Here is a 17,257-nt window from a genome sequence, read left to right as displayed (position 1 = left end):
GAGTCCTTTGCTGAGGACTGATCGTTCGTCCTCAGTGGGTGGGAGGTCCGGGGGGATGGTGAAATCTCGGCAGGACTGGGAGCTGGGATCTTGTGTGGGTGTGGAGCTGGGAGTGGGGTCGGAGCCATTACCTGGAGTGGGTGTGATGGTAGGGGGAATGGGGGTAGAGGCATGAGCAGGGGTAGTGCTCCTCTCGGGGTTCTGGGGGATGGGGATAGTGACAGTGGGGTCTGTGGGGGCGTGTCAGCAGAATGCAGGTGAGTGGTGCTGGTGGGGTCGGAAGTGGTGGCAGACACGGCAGTAGGGGTGGCGGAAGTCACTGAGCATGTGGCATTGGCAATGATGTGAGGGCCGGAAGTGGCTGTGGGAGTGGCCATGATGGGGGCGGAAGTGATATTATCAATCAGCGTGGGGGTGGCAGCTGCATCAGCCACGTGGCTAATGGCGTTTCCGAGGCCAGGGGAATCTTCTGGAATACTTCACTGTCTGTATTAATGGCTTCGAAATGGGGCAGAGTGTAAATTATCAAACTTTCCTCCTAATGCTAAAATAGGGGGGAACAGGTATATTGTAATAACAACATAAGGAATCTAGAAGGGGATGTAAAGTGATTGAGGCAAAAATTTTGCAGATGGAGTTTAAATTTAGGAAAGTGAGGTCATGCTTTGGAAGGAACTGTCAAAAGGCAGACTATTGTTTAAATGGAAAGGGGCTCCAGAAAGTACAGCAGAGGGATCACAATGTTCTCATGTATGGAACGCAAAAATAAAGTGTGCCAGTACAGCAAGTAATTAGGAGGACAAATTGAATTTTGACTATCATTGCTAGGGGCTTGATGTTTAAAAAGGGAGGCAGTCTTGTCATAACTATATGTAGTGTTGTTGAAGCCGCATCTGGACTACTGTTTTTTGTCCCTATATTTAAGACCAGATATGTTGGCAGCGGAGGCAGTTCAAAAATGATTCACCTGGCTGATTCCTGGGGTGAAGGAATTGACTTATGAATGGCTAAATAGATTAGGCCTTCATTTGTTAGAGTTTAGAAGAATGAAGATAACCTTATTGTAACATACAAGATTCTGAGGGTGCTTGACAGGGTAGATGTTGGGATGTTTCCACTAGTAAAGGAACCTTTAACAAATGAGTGTCTCCTTGTTCTGTAATGGATTTGCAAAATAATTTCTGCTTAAAATAATGAATGTTTAGAATTTTCTTACCTCCGTTATGGAAGCTAGATCACTGAAAGTATTTAAAGAGAAAGTAGGAGTTGAGGGCTGTGAGGAAATGGCATAAAAGAGTAGTTGAGGCCTGGGCAGGTCAACCATGATCTTCCAGAATGGCAGGGCAATCTCAAGGGGGTAAATGGCCTACTGCCCCTATTTCTTATGTACGTACTTTGTTCTTTTTAGGTGACCCGTGTATCTTCAAAAACTGGGCAAGGAATTCCTGAACTCTGGGAGGAAATAGAAAAATTCAAGGCCACATTATTAGAAAGTGGTGAGTTGCAAATAAAAAGACGAAAGCAACAAAAAGTGTGGATGTGGAGTCTGATTAAAGAAAATATTACTGAATACTTCTGTGACCATCCATCTGTCAGAAATCAAATTCCAAGTTTAGAAGATAAGGTTGTCAATGGTGATATAACTCCTGGTTTGGCCGCAGACATCCTTCTGAAGGCATTTTCGACAAAGGAATAAATACCTTATACTCACCTTAAACATTGCAAGTCTGTTATGGATTGTGAATTTGGAAATGATCATAATGTTTTCACAGACAAACTTTAATAATTCAAATGTTTTAAAGGAACATTCCTTGCTGGCTCAATGGGATTTCCATATAGAAGCACTTTAATGAAGATTCTAACATTAGTTTATGCACACTTAAAATTTTAATATGTTTGTGCAGATTATTTCCTGGATGAGCATAGCAATGTGGACCATTTTAATTTCGTGAAGCTGACTTTGCCATGATTCACTAATTATTTTGTAACATGGACTAAATGGTCAGTTTTTGTGAAATAAAATTGTATGAAATATATTTTGTTTCTCTGTAGTTATTATGGCAAATTATTTTGACCAGGTGATGAAAAGGATAGACAGAATCTTAAAAATTGAAGTTCTAAATTGTAGGACGGCTAATTTTGATGGTTTTGGCAAGAACTTGCAAAAGTTGATTGGGGGCAGATATTCACAGGTAAAGGGACAGCTGGAAAATGGGAAACCATCAGAATTGAGATAATGAGAGTCCAGAGCCAGTATATTCCTGTTAGAGTAAAAGGAAAGGCTGGTAAGTGCAGGAATGCTGGATGACTAGAGGAATTGAGGTTTTGGCTAAGAAAAAGAAGGATGTATATGTCCGGTATAGACAGCAGAGATTGAGTGAATCCTTAGAATCTAAAGGCAGTAGGAATATACTTAAGAGAGAAATCAGGAGGGCTAAATGGGGACATGAGATGGTTTTGGCCAGTAGGAGTAAGGAGATTCCAAAGGGATTTTTTAAATACATTAAGGACAAAAGGGTAACTAGGGAGAGACTAAGACCCTCCAAGATCAGCAAGGCAGCCTATGTGTGGAACTGCAGGAGATAGAGGAGATACTAAATGAGTATTTTGCATCAGTGTTTACTGTGGAGAAGGACATGGAAGATATAGAATGTATGGAAATAGATGGTGACACTGAAAAATGTCCATATTACCGAGGAGGTGGTGCTGGATGTCTTAAAACACACAAAAGTGGATAAATCCCCAGGACTCGATCAAGTGTACCCTAGAATTCCGTGGGAAGCTAGGGAAGTGATTGCTGGGTCCCTTTCTAAGATACTTGGATCATCAATCGTCACATGTGAGGTGCCGGAAGACTGGCTAAGGTGCCACTATTTAAGAAAGGTGGTAAGGAAAAACCAGGAGAATATAGACCTGTGAACCTGACATCAGTGGTGGGCAAGTTGTTGGAGAGAATCCTGAGTGACAGGATTTAAATGTATTTGGAAAGGCAAGAACTGACTAGGGATAGTCAGCACGGCTTTGTGCATGGGAAATCATGTCTCATGAACTTGGTTGAGCTTTTTAAAGAAGTAACAAAGAGGATTGATGAGGGCAGAGCGGTAGATGTGATCTTATATGGACTTCAGTAAGGCATTCAACAAGGTTCTCATGGGAGACTTGTGAGCAAGGTTAGATCTCATGGAATTCAGGAGGAACTAGCCATTTGGATACAGAACTGGCTCAAAGGTAGAAGACAGAGGGTGGTGGTGGAGGGTTGCTTTTCAGACTGGATGCCTGTGATCAGTGGCATGCCACAAGGATCAATGCTGAGTCCATTGCTTTTCGTTGTCTATATAAATGATTTGGATGTGAGCTTAAGAGGTGTATAGTTAGTAAGTTGGTAGATGACACCAAAATTGGAGGTCTAGTGGACAGCGAAGAAGATTACCTCCATAGTACAACGGGATCTTGATCAGATAGGCCAATGGGCTGAGGAGTGGCAGATGGGATTTAATTCAGATAAATGTGCGGCGCTGCATTTTGGAAAAGCAAATCAGAGCAGGTTTTATACACTTAATGGGAACATCTTGGGAAGTGTTGCTGGACAAAGAGACATTGGAGTGCATGTGTATAATCCCCTTAAAGTAGAGTCACAGGTAAATAGGATAGTGAAGAAGGCATGTGGTATGTTTTCCTTTATTCGTCAGAGCTTGGAGTATAGGAGTTAGGAGGTCATGTTGTGGCTGCACAGGACATTGGTTAGGCCACTTTTGGAATATTGTATGGAATTCTGGCCTCCTTCCTGTCGGAAGGGTGTTGTGAAACTTGAAAGGGTGTAGAAAAGATTTACAAAAATGTTGCTAGGTTTGGAGGATTTCAACTATAGGGAGAGCTAAATAGGCCCGGGGGCTGTTTTCCCTGGAGAATCAGAGGCTGAGGGGTGAGCTTATAAAATTGAGGAGCATGGATAGGATAAATAGCCAATGTATTTTCTCTGGATGAGGGAGTCCAGAGCTAGAGGGCATGCGTTTAGGGTGAGAGGGGAAAGATTTAAAAGGAACCTAAAGGGCAGATTTTTCAGAGGGTGATGCCTGTATGGAACGAGCTGCCAGAGGAAGTGGTGAAGGCTGGTCCAATTACAGCATTTGAAAGGGATCTGGATGGGTACATAAATAGGAAGGGGTTCGAGGGATATGGGCCAGGTGCTGGCAAATAGGACTAGATTAGGTTAGGATATCTGGTTGGTATGGACAAGCTGGACTGAAGGGTTTGTTTCCGTGTTGTACATCTGACTCTATATAGACTATTGCACTTTCCGACTTGCTGCTTATTGGCTCACTGCTGAACCTACCAGTGACAAGTGAGTGATTAGACGGAGATGGAGTAGGAATGTCTGCAAAAAAGGAGAGACTGACAGCAAAAATAGTAAGAAGTGATTTCAGAAAATCCTAATTGCTCGACTCATGATTTTCTAATGGGTATTTCAAGCAGGGACTACTCCGAGTGTACACTAGATTATTCATGACTCTAGTTGCAGTCTGTAGACACTGCAGGGCTTATACATTTGGCAAATGTTAGAATCACCCAGTTCCTATCACATGACCAAGTTGTGTTTCTTTAACATAGGGTAAAGATGTATTTCACTTTTTAAGTATTGATTATAACAATTAGCCTTGGATTGGTCTTTTTAGCTTGTGTCATCATTTTACAGTCTTGTTTCTGGATGATTTGATCAACAAGCTACATGTGATTCCCACCTTATCGGTGATAGATCAGACCTTGACTATAACTTCTCAGTTTGCTGTTACTAACACTAATGGTCTTTAAGGAAAATATAATTAAGTAAAAAGTCAGAGGCATTTAATGCTATCTGTGGGCTAGTGTAGGTTAGGTGGGCTTGGATCGGCGCAACATCGAGGGCCAAAGGGCCTGTACTGCACTGTATTTTTCTATGTTCTATGTTACCCTTTCCTACTTTTTTTTAACTTAGTCAAAAAAAGTCAATCCTGAACTATCACACATTAATGCTGAAGCGACCCTTAATATTATGTTAAAAATTGATAAATTCAAGATAAAGTTCAGAGAATGTCGCAGTCATGGGAGCTTTGCCTAAGTGGCCATTCTTATGTAAGCTTAGAAATCTCAAGCTTTTTCCAGCATGAGTCACATGCTAGTAATTTTCAGGATCAAGCGCTCAATTTATGGGCAAAGTCACCCCCAAAAGTAGCTGAAAAAATCATTGGTGAGCAATCTGAAAAGTTACCAAGAAATAGAACCAATAAATTTTGAAAGGTTACTCCTTCAATCACAGACTGGTGGATCAAGGATGAACCTACTGGCAGCAAGTGAGGGAAGGAAATAGCTGATATTGAAAGAGTAGTGAAAGGCAAGTTTCAGTTGTGAACAAAGTTGATGAGGGGGCTAGGGCAGGTCTGCTGGGCAAGGTGACAGTGAGTGGTTAGAAATGTCTGCAAAACGAGAGGGGATGAACCCAGTAACTGCAAAGGCAGAGAGCAGGAGAGTAGCAAGTGATTTGCAGAAGGGGAGAGGGGTGAAGGAGGGATGGCTACAAAGGAGAGTGAAGGTGCCTGCCAAGAGTAGCTTGTCAACAAAGGAATACCTAGCTAATTGGGAGCTAAGGAAACCAAATTTTGCAAATTTTCTACTTTTTATGAAGTGTGTCAGTCATTGAAAAAAAAAATTGTTTCCAACTTATAACTGTCTTATGTTACTTTAAATACTGGAAATTTTAAATTCTCCTTGTGGCTTTAAGTTAAGTGCAGAGTTGACGATTATTGGGGATTGCCACAGACAAAAGTGAAATGGTTGTGTTTTAAATTGATTCCTTTTTCCTATCCTAAGCCTGAGACAGCAATACATTGATTTACTCCTTTCCCTTTTTTATTTCTGATCTTTACTGAAGGTAGGCTGAAGGATGTTCCCTCAATGCTGGTTTTTATTTCCAATTATTTGAAAATAAATCCATAGCAAAAACCTTTTGATCAAAAACCATGTGATCAGACTCAACCATTTTGAGTTCAGCAAGATTGGCTTATTTTTTAAAAAGAAAAGTTAAACCTGCAAATATAGAGAATGTGATTTTCTTTATGCCCTCTGGCCATGATGCTTGATAAAAAAATAAATAAATTCTAATTTTTAAAAACCTATTTCAGGAAAAGAGAAAATTAAAGAGTTACACCATCCTTGTCATTTTATAAAGTAAAGAAACAAAACAAAAGGAAGAATGTCTTGCAGATTGTTGCAGTGAAGCACTCTGGGAAGATTGTCATCCAGTGTGCATTGTAATGAAGCCATCCAGAAAGAGTGTCCTGCAGTCAGTCTTGCTGATCAAAACAACTGACATCACAGAAATTCTTAACTTAATTGACTGGTAAGAAACTGCTTTTTGGCAGGTGCAATATAATAAAGATGGAGGACGGGAAAAATTTCGAACTGTAACAGGCTGCTCCTTTTTTTTTGAGGTATTTTGGTGTTGGAGGTGATTTTGTCGAATTACTGTTTTATATGCTTTTGCATTGTTTTGGAACTTTGTAGAAAATATGTTAAGACAACAGCACTTTTAAAAGGGAGAGAAACAGACAAAGACAGCACATGGTCGGTCAGTACAGGAGAGAGAGAGCGAGAAAGAAATACACTGCTAACTGACACAGCAGTGAACATGCGCAGTTACCGTCTTTGCTGTTTGAGTTCATGTATCGCTGGACATCTAAGTGTGTCTGGGAAAATAAACAAACAATGAAATTCCCAACTGATGTTAGAGGAACCTGTTTGGGAGAGTTCACAGCACAGAAACAGATAAGTGAATAGTTTTAAGTATGGCCTTACTGTAAGTCTGCGGTAGTGAGTAGATGGGTTCTGGATTGTGTTTTATTGAGATATGTCTCTTGATTAAACTTAAAAATATAAGCCATAAGTATTAAGTTAGCCTGGAACAGTGTTTTGTAGAGGAATAAGACAGTGCTACTTTCTGGGTCTGAGATTGAAAGAAGCAAAAATGGCCTTTAGTAGAGTGATATGCTCTTCTTGTCGGATGTGGGAGTTTAGGGAGACTTTACGTGCTACTGAGGATTCTGTCTGCAATAAATGCTGTTGGTTGTGAATGGATTGGTTGGAGAGACAGAGACTGTGAGGAATTTACAATAGCAAAGGGGTGTGATGTGTGGCAGTTATAGGAAGGGAGAAAAGTCACAGGTACAGTCACTCCAGAAAAGGTAAGAGAGGTAGTGCAGGTATCTTCTGTGGCTATCCCCATTTCAAACAAGTTTTGGAAAATGTAGGTGGTGATGGAGTCTCGGGGAGTGTAGCATGAATAGCCAAGTTTCTGGTATTGGGGATGCAATGAGGGGTACATCGAGAGTTCCAAGAGATCAATTGTGTTAGGGGACTCTCTCTAGTCCGAGGCACAGACATGCGTTTCTGTGGCCAGCAGCGAAAAATCATAATGGTGTGTTGCCTCCCTGGTGCCAGGATCAAGGATATCTCAGAGAGTGCAGAATGTTCTCAAGGGGGAGAGGGCTCAGCAGGAGATCATTGTACACATTGGAACCAATGATGTAGGAAGGGAAAAGGATGAGATTGCGAAGGGATAAGATAGATAGTTTGGCAGGAATTTAAAAAGGAGGCCCTCAAAGTAGTAACACTGGGAGTAATCCAGATGTTACGAGCTAATGAGGGTAGGAATAGAAGAATAGAGCGGATGAATGCATGGCTGAGGAGCTGGTGTATGGGAGAAGGAGTCACATTTTTGGATCATTGGAATCTCAATTAAACTGCATTTATTTCAATGCAAGTGGCCTAACAGGGAAGGCAGATGAACTCAGGGTATGGTTAGGAACATGGGACTGGAATCTCATAGCAATTTCAAAAACTTGGCGCAGGTTTGGACAGGACTGGCAGCTTAATGTTCCAGGATACAGGAAAGACAGAAAGGGAGGCGAGAGAGGAGGGGGATGTGGCGTTTTTGATAAGGGGTAGCAATACAGCTGTACTTAGGAAGGATATTCCTGGAAATACATCCAGAGAAGTTATTTGGGGATAATTAAATTGTTGCAGAGGATACAAAAGTTCAAAACTGTATAAATTGAGGACAGTGTAGGACTTCCAAAGGACATAGCATAGACAATTTGGTGGAGTGAGCGGATGGGTAACAGATGAAGGTCAATGTAGGAAGTGAGGTGATTCATTTTAGTTGGAAGAGCATGGGCAAACAAGATAAAAGAATGGATTTTTTGTTAAGTGGATGCAGGAGCAAAAGGACCTGAGTATAGTTGTGCGTAGATTATTCAAAGGTGGTGGGACAGATAGAAAAAGAAATTAAAGTATACATTATCCTGGACTTGTACTGTTCATCCCTATTAATACTATATAAGAGCAAGGAAGTTGTGCTGAACTTGTATTTAAAAAAATAAGCTTGACGGTCCTCCACTGAAATTGTGTACAGTTCTAAATGCAACTCTGAGAAGAAGGTGAATGTATGGGAGAGTGCAGAAGAGGCTTCCAAAAATGTTTCCAGGGCTGAGGAATATCAGTTAGATTGAGAATTGGTAATGTTTTTTTTAAAAAGGTGAGAAGTTCTGACAGATTTTCAAAATAATGAGTGTTTGGATACAGTAGATAGAGAAAAACTGTCCCTGCTTGTAAAATGTTCGAGAACATGAGGGCATAATGTGTTTTGCAAAATTAGCAAATGTGATGCAAGAAAAAGTCTTTTTCACACAATTGATGGTTTCGGTCTGTAATGCACTGCTGAGGGGTGTGTGGAGACAAGTTCAACTGGAGCACTTAATGATTATTTGAATCAAAACAATGTTCAAGAGTATGGGGAAAAGACAGGACAATAACACCTAAGTCTCAATGCTCATTTGGAAAGCTGGTGTAGATACTGAGGAGATTAAGTTCATTTAGGGTTAAAGCTTTTGTCATATCGTGAGTAACAGCAAACAAGTGGAAACCACTGGTGTACAAAGAATGGATAATAAATGAGATGAAGGCAAGACCAGCAATAACAGGATAGTGTCAGCCTTGGTTTAAATACAGACAATGCTGGTGTAAACTGTGGGAAAACAGTAGAAACGTGGGAATTGTAATACATATGTTGTAATGGTTTGTATAAAGTTGGAAGGTGATTGTAACAGCCCAGAGTTTAGTCTTTACACTTCATGGTACTAAGACTGGCTCTTGCTGCATATTCATGAAATAAACTATAATTAACCTGATTTCCTGTGTCCTGTCATCAATTTGTTGATCAAAGTTTGTGCAAAGATTTGTAGCTCGGGTGCTCGTTGTTGTGGTTCTGTTCGCCGAGCTGGAAGTTTTTGTTGCAGACGTTTCGTCCCCTGGCTAGGCGACATCATCAGTGCTTGGGAGCCTCCTGCGAAGCGCTTCTTTGATGTTTCCTCCAGTGTTTATAGTGGTCTGTCCCTGCCGCTTCCGGTTGTCAGTTTCAGCTGTCCGCTGTAGTGGTTGGTATATTGGGTCCAGGTCGATGTGTTTGTTGATGGAGTTTGTGGATGAATGCCATGCCTCTAGGAATGGCTAGTCACGAAACGACACGACCAGCTATCCTTAGTAGCCACACACGCAGACAACAAGCAACATGAATTCGACTGGGACAACACTACTATCATAGGGCAAGCCAGACAGAGAACAGCCAGGGAATTCCTAGAGGCATGGCATTCATCCATTCATCCGGAAGCGGCAGGGACAGACCACTATAAACACCGGAGGAAACATCAAAGAAGCGCTTCGCAGGAGGCTCCCAAGCACTGATGATGTTGCCTAGCCAGGGGACGAAACGTTTGCAACAAAAACTTCCAGCTCGGCGAACAGAACCACAACATCAATTTGTTGAGCTCTGTGATATCAGACATGAGCCAAATGTGCTGCTTCTACACTGTTATGCTTGTGGTTCTGTGAATTGCCACTATCTCCTTTCCTCTTCCTGTTAACTAAACTGCTTATACCCTTACCTGGCAGTGTGTTGCTGGGAAAGCATAACAGGTCAGGCAGCATCCGAGGAGCAGGAGAATCGACATTTCCGGCATATGACTCTAGACTCTGGTCTCCAGCATCTACAGTCCTCACTTTCTCCTTACCTGGCTCTCCCTGCCTCAGTGCACCTGCTGTTGTAGCATTCATCCATGTCTTTGTTTCTCTAGACTTGATCATTAATATATCATTTCTGGCATGTCCCATTCAATCCTGACTAACCTTGAGTGACCAAAGTTCTGCTGTCTGTGTGTTAAGTCATGCCACGTTCCATTCTCCAAGACAGCTCTGCTTGCCAAGACACATTGGCTCCTTGTAAAGTAACACTTCAACTTATAAAAAAAATCTTATTGTTTACAAATCCCTGTATGACCGTACGTCTCTGTAACCTCTTCCAGTTCCACAACTCTCCAAAATCTGCATTCCTAATTCTAGGCATTTAATCATCCCTGATATTAAATACCATATTAATCCTCTGGTGGTGGTCACATCTTCAGCCACCAATGCCTGAAGATCTGAAAGCCTGACTACCTTTTTCCTTTAAAGTCACTCCTTAAAGCTTGCCTTTGAACATGCTTTTGTTCGTCGGCCCTACTCTCTCCTAGTGTGGTTTGGTGCCACATTTTGTTTTATAATGCCACTTTTGGATGGCTTGGTTCATTTTATTACATCTTGGCATGATATGTTTTAATTGTCCTATGGGACATGGGTGTTACTGTCTGGGCCAGCATTTATTGCCAGTCCTTCAATGACCTTGAGAAGGTGGTGGTGAGCTTCATACCAAAGCACATCATTTCACATTTGCCCATATGCTTGCCTATTCATTTTAGCTTATCAATATCTTTTTGCAACCCCTCTATATCCTCTTTTCAACTAGCTTTCTTACCTATTTTACTGACATCAGCAAATGTGTTCAGTGTACCTACCATCCCTTATCTAAGCCATGGTTAACAGTTGAGGTCCCTGTGACACACTATATGTTACATCTTTTATCCATGCAACTCCCTACACATTAATCTTTGCACATCCAGCACTTCCTCCTCTGTAATATGGACAATTTTCAAGATGTCACCATCTATTTCCCTACAGTCTATATCTTCCATATAAAAATTTCCTCTTTATCCACGATATGTGTTACCTCCTCAAAGGACTCCAATAGATTGGTCTCAGCCCATTGGCCAATCTGGTCAAGATCTCATTGTAATCTGAGGTAACCCTCTTCGCTGTCCACTATACCTCCAGTTTTGGTGTTACCTACAAACTTACTAACTTTACCTCGTATACTCTCATCCAAATCATTTATGTAAATGACAAAAAGTAAAGGACCCAGCACCGATCCTTGTGGCACTCCACTGGTCACAGGCCTCCAGTCTGAAGAACAACCCTCTACCACCACCCTCTGTCTTCTACCTTTGAGCCAGTTCTGTATCCAAATGGCTGGTTCACCCTGTATTCTGTGAGACCGAACCTTGCTAATCAGTCTCCCATGGGGAACCTTGTCGAATGCCTTACTGAAATCCATATAGATCACATCTGCTGCTCTGCCCTCATCAATCCTCTTTGTTATTTCCTCAAAAAACTCAAATCAAGTTTGTGAGACATGATTTCCCATGCGCAAAGCCATGTTGACTATCCCTAATCAGTCCTTGCCTTTCCAAATATAAGTACATCCTGTCCCTCAGGATTCCTGCCAACAACTTGCCCACAACTGACGTCAGGCTCACTGATCTATAGTTCCCTGGCTTGTCCTTACCACCCTTCTTAAACAGTCGCACCATGTTAGCCACCCTCCAGTCTTCCGACACCTCACCTGTGACTATCAATGATACAAATATCTCAGTAAGAGGCCCAGCAATCACTCCTCTAGCTTCTTGCAGAGTTCTAGGGTACACCTGATGAGGTCCTGGGGATTTATCCACCTTTACCCGTTTCAAGACATCCAGCACTTCCTCCTCTGTAATATGGACAATTTTCAAGATGTCACCATCTATTTCCCTACAGTCTATATCTTCCATATCCATTTCCACAGTAAATACTGATGCAAAATACTCATTTAGTGTCTCCCCCATTTTCTGCGGCTCCACACAAAGGCTGCCTTGCTGATCTTTGAGGGGCCCTATACACTGCATAGTTACCCCTTTGTCCTTAATGTATTTGTAAAAACTCTTTGGATTCTCCTTAATTCTATTTGCCAAAGCTATCTCATGTCTCCTTTTGCCCTCCTGATTTCCCTCTAAAGTATACTCCTACTTCCTTTATACCCTTCTAAGGATTCACTCGATCTATCCTGTCTATACCCTTCATATGCTTCCTTTTTCTTAACCAAACCCTCAATTTCTTTAGTCATCCAGCATTCCCTATACCTACCAGCCTTTCCTTTCACCCTAACAGGAATATACTTTCTCTGGATTCTTGTTATCTCGTTTCTGAAGGCTTCCCATTTTCCAGCCATCCCTATACCTACGAACATCTGCCCCAAATCAGCTTTCGAAGGTTCTTGCCTGATACCATCAAAATTGGCCTTTCTCCAATTAGAACTTCAACTTTTAGATCTGGTCTATCCTTTTCCATCATTATTTTAGATAATTTAATAGAATTATGGTCGCTGACCCCAAAGTGCTCCCCCACTGACACTTCAGTCACCTGCCCTGCCTTATTTCCAAAGAGTAGGTCACGTTTTGCACCTTCTCTGGTAGGTACATCCACATACTGAATCAGAAAATTGTCTTGTACACACTTGACAAATTCCTCTCCATCTAAACTCTTAACACTATGGCAGTCCCAGTCTATGTTTGGAAAGGTGAAATCCCTGACCATAACCACCCTATTATTCTTACAGATAGCTAAGGTCTCCTTACAAGTTTGTTTCTCAATTTCCCTCTGACTATTAGGGGTCTATAATACAATCCCAATAATGTTATCATCCCTTTCTTATTTTTCAGTTCCACGCAAATAAATTCCCTGGATGTATTTCTGGGAATATCCTCCCTCAGCACAGCTGTAATGCTATACCTTATCAAAAATGCCACCCCCCTCTCCCTCCTCTCTCGCCTCCCTTTCTATCCTTCATGTAGCATTTGTATCCTGGAACATTAAGCTGCCATTCCTGCCCATCCCTGAGCCATGTTTCTGTAATTGGTATGATATCCCAGTCCCATGTTCCTAACCATGCCCTGAGTTCATCTGCCTTCCCTGTTAGGTCCCTTGCATTGAAATAAATGCAGTTTAATTTATTAGTCCTATCTTATCCCTGCCTGCCCTGACTGTTTGACTCACTTCTGTTCCAACTGTACCAGTCTCAGATTAATCTCTTTCCTCACTATCTCCTGGGTCCCACCCCCCACCCCTTTCCTAGTTTAAATCCTCCTGAACAGCTTTAGCAAATCTCCCCTTTCAATTTAGGTACAATCCGTCCTCCTTGTACATGTCACTTCTACCCCAAGAGATTCCAATGATCCAAAAATGTGAATCCTTCTCCCATACACCAGCTCCTCAGCTCTATCTGCTCTATCCTCCTATTCCTGCCCTCACTAGCTCGTAGCACTGGGAGTAATCCAGATTTTACTACTCTCGAGGACCTCCTTTTAAAATTCCTGCCTAACTCTCTGTAATCTCCCTTCAGAATCTCAACCTTTTCCCTTCCTATGTCGCTGGTTCCAATGTGAACAATGACCTCTTGCTGGCCCCTCTCCCCTGTAAGAACATTCTGCACCCTCTCTGAGACATCCCTGATCCTGGCACTAGGGAAGCAACACACCATTCTGCTTTTTCGCTGCTGGCCACAGAAACGTCTGTCTGTACCTCAGACTAGAGACTCCCCTAACACAATTGATCTCTTGGAACCTGACGTACCCCTCGTTGCATTAGAGCCAGTCTCAATACCAGAAACTTAGCTGTTCATGCTGCATTCCCCTGAGAATCCATCACCCCCAACATTTTCCAAAACAGCATAACTGTTTGAAATGGGTATATCCACAAAAGACTCCTGCACTAGCTGCCTACCTCTCTTACCTTTCCTCGAGTTAACCCATCTATGTGACTGTATCTGAGACTTTCCCCCTTCCTATAACTACCATCCATCACATACTGTTGCTGTTGCAAATTCCTCATTGCTTCTAACTGTCTCTCCAACCGATTCTCTGTAGGCCACACTTAAAATAATGATTAACTTATCTGATTCTGTGCTGTGAACTTCGCCCAACAGTTCCTCCAAGATCTGTTGTGAATTTCACTGTTTGTTAATTTTCCCAGATGTACTCCGACGTCTAACGAAACATGAGTTCAAACAACAAAGGCAGTAACTGTGCAGGTTCTCTCTCTCTCTCCTGAAGGTAGAGACAATTGGTAATGGGTTAACCTGAGGGTCACTGTGCCTCAGGTGAGGGAGGAGAAACGTTGAGAAGGCAAATTCTTCCTTCACATTAACCTCCACAATTGTGCGAATTGATCCATGCTGTTGACATCACACTGCATTGTAAGCCAGCCATCCAGCCAACTAAGTTAACTGATACCCAAGATCAGTATGTAACTGGCAATTGGAATGTTCATTATTATTTCAGAAGAAATAGAGTATAAAAATAAGCAAGTCTTGCTAAAATTATATAAGGCATTAATTAGACCATGCCTTGAATACTATGTACAGTTTTGGTCTGCTTATCTAAGGAACGATGTGTTGGTGTTGGAGGCAGCCCAGAAAAGGTACATTAGATTGAGCCTGGTTATGGAGAGAATGTTTTCTATGAGGAGATTTTTGATAGTTTGAGTATGTACTCATTGAGGTTTAGAAGAATGAGAGGCAACCTTATTGAAACTTGCAAGATTTTTAAGGAACCAAAACAGAAACTGCAGGAGACACTCAGTATGTCTGGCAGCGTCTATGGGAAGAAAGCAGAGTTAACATTTTGATTCCGGTGACTCTTCATCAGAACTCGAGTAAACTCAGAGTCACCGGACTTGAAACAGTTCTTCTCACAAATGCCTCCAGACTTGTTGAGTTTCTGCAGCAATTTCTGTCTATTTCAGATCACCAGCATCCACAGTTCTTTGTTTTATTTAAGATTTTTAAGGTTCTTTACCACTTCGATGCAAAGATGTTGTTTCCCTTTAATGGTTGAGTTTAGCACCAGAGATCATAATTCTGGAGTAAGAGGTCACCCATTGAAGACTGAGATGAGGAATGTATTCTCTGAGAGAGTAATGAATTTGTGGGATTCTTTACCACAAAGGAGTGTAGAACCTGGTCATTGTTTATATTAAGACTGAGATAGACAGATTTTTTAATTCCAGTAATGGAATTGAGGGTTATGGGAAAAGGCTTGAAAATGGAGTTAAGGACCAACACTGATCTCATTGAAGGGTAGAGCAATCTTATGCCTGAATGGCCTATTTCTGTTCCAAATCTTATGGTCTAAGACATACACCATTCTAACTTATGGTTACACTGCTCCTTTACTGCTACTGGGTCAAAATCCCACCCTAAATAGCATTATGGGTACTCCTACATTCCAAGGAATACAGCTGTTTGAGAAGGTAGCTCACTACTACCTTTTTCCAGGGCAGTTAGGAATAGCCAACAAATGCTGGCCTAGCCAGTGTTATTCACATCTCATGACACATTTTTAATAGGTTTACACAGTCCGCTAATAGTATAGTCATGTTTTGCACCATTTCTGATCTCTGAATCTTCTGTATTACTTAATACTGTTGAATGATCACTAATTGCTGGAATTTTATTTCTTAAGTCTCTTTTGTGTAGTTAAACTTTTCAAAATCTTGTTTGGTTTTATAATGCTTAAGTTATGTCTTAAAGAAAGTGAGAGTTTTTTTCTGTGGCTTGCTGTGAGAATCAATCACAGACTCCTGCTTGAATTTCTTCAGGTTATTAACTGGAGGTTTCACTGTTGGTTTAGTCCAAATTGGACTTAAGTCTCATTCTCCTTGGATATCTTTTCACTAGCAGCTTCCAGTTGTGAACTGTCTTGTGGTAGGCTGCTTCTTGAGTTTCACTTCTTGGAGATGCATAAAGTTAATGTTTTGGGTTTTTTTGGTTATGCTGTACACTTGTTTTGCATACAGTTGATTTCTTCCAATAGAGGTTAAGTCCTGAGAAATTTTTCAGCTGTGAATGTGAAAACCAAAAGTGTAGATACTAATTGATGTAAACATCAGAGTTTAGCGATGTTCCCTCATTTGGGTTAGAGTTCAGGGGAGTCCAGAAGGCTAAAGAGAGGGTTTTGCAGAATCCCTTTAAAGTTGGATGACGTAGCAGGATAATTCTTACAGACCGAATTGGTCAGCTTGTTAGGTGATTACAGGGTTCTTTTTGGGATTAGATTTTGAGGAGTCTTGGACTTGAGGTAGGTTTAACTGTTGACCTAGAGTATGCTTGTTGTCCTCTATTCTGATGTCAGAAGAAGACTCTGAGTCATGCAGCACAGAAACAGACAGTGTGGTCCAACTTGTCCGCACCAACCACACATCCCTATCGGACTTAGTCCCATTTGCTAGCATTTGGCCCATAACCCTCGAAACACTTCCCATTCATATACCCATCCAGATGCTTCTTAAATGTTGTAATTGTACCCACCTCCACCACTTACTTTGGCAGCTTGCACTATACAAGCACCACCCTCTGCATGTAAAATTTACCCTCAGGTCCTTTTGAATCTTTCCCCTCCCACCTTAAACCTATGCCCTGTAGTTTTGGACTCATCCCACCCTTGGGGGAAAAGACCTTGGCTATTCACCCTATCCATGCCCTTCATGATTTTATACTCATTTAAGGGTTCAAGATATTTAATCATGTGATTGTCCAATTAAGGAATCAGTTTCAATTCTTCATTTAGTTTCTATTCCTCTGGTTGAGATCCATTGTTCGCATAGAGATTGATAGGACTCATCCTTTCTTATTAGTTCAGGTATGAAGAGTTTTCAGAACTGTACCAATTTGTGAGTGTGGTCTGTAAGCAGCCATTTAGACGAGCAAAGTCTATTTTTAAAACTAAACCAATGAATTTTTATTTAAATAATAACTTATCTTTTTCATATGCCTCATCAACATGAAACAATGCTCTTTTGGGATATTTTAATTTGCTAAAGTAAATACTCATGTTCTGTACTACCAAACAACTACAATATTTAAGAAGGTTATTGTTTGCCGGTACCTGTACTTGTAGTAGGATATGAGTCATCCAGATTGTGAGAGGCTCGTGCTCAACCAGCTTTGTTGCTTAGCAAAAGATGTCAACAACGCTAGCTCAAACTCTGT

At 41.4% G+C, this 17,257-nt stretch overlaps 1 protein-coding gene across 1 annotated transcript in view; it reads left to right on the top strand.

The window, feature by feature from the left end:
• Positions 1–2,034, top strand: part of mmaa (metabolism of cobalamin associated A) — a 50,051-nt gene extending 48,017 nt beyond the window's left edge. The window contains exon 6 of the mRNA XM_043699209.1: positions 1,409–2,034. Within this exon, the coding sequence (XP_043555144.1) occupies positions 1,409–1,696 (288 nt within the window). The 3' untranslated portion in view covers positions 1,697–2,034. The remainder of the gene's footprint in view (positions 1–1,408) is intronic.
• The last annotated feature ends 15,223 nt before the right edge of the window (positions 2,035–17,257 follow it).

Source organism: Chiloscyllium plagiosum, chromosome 1, assembly GCF_004010195.1.
Source record: "Chiloscyllium plagiosum isolate BGI_BamShark_2017 chromosome 1, ASM401019v2, whole genome shotgun sequence".
NCBI lineage: Eukaryota > Metazoa > Chordata > Chondrichthyes > Orectolobiformes > Hemiscylliidae > Chiloscyllium > Chiloscyllium plagiosum.
The sequence above is the reverse complement of the archived record's forward strand: the minus strand, read 5'-3'. Positions and strand labels throughout refer to the sequence as shown.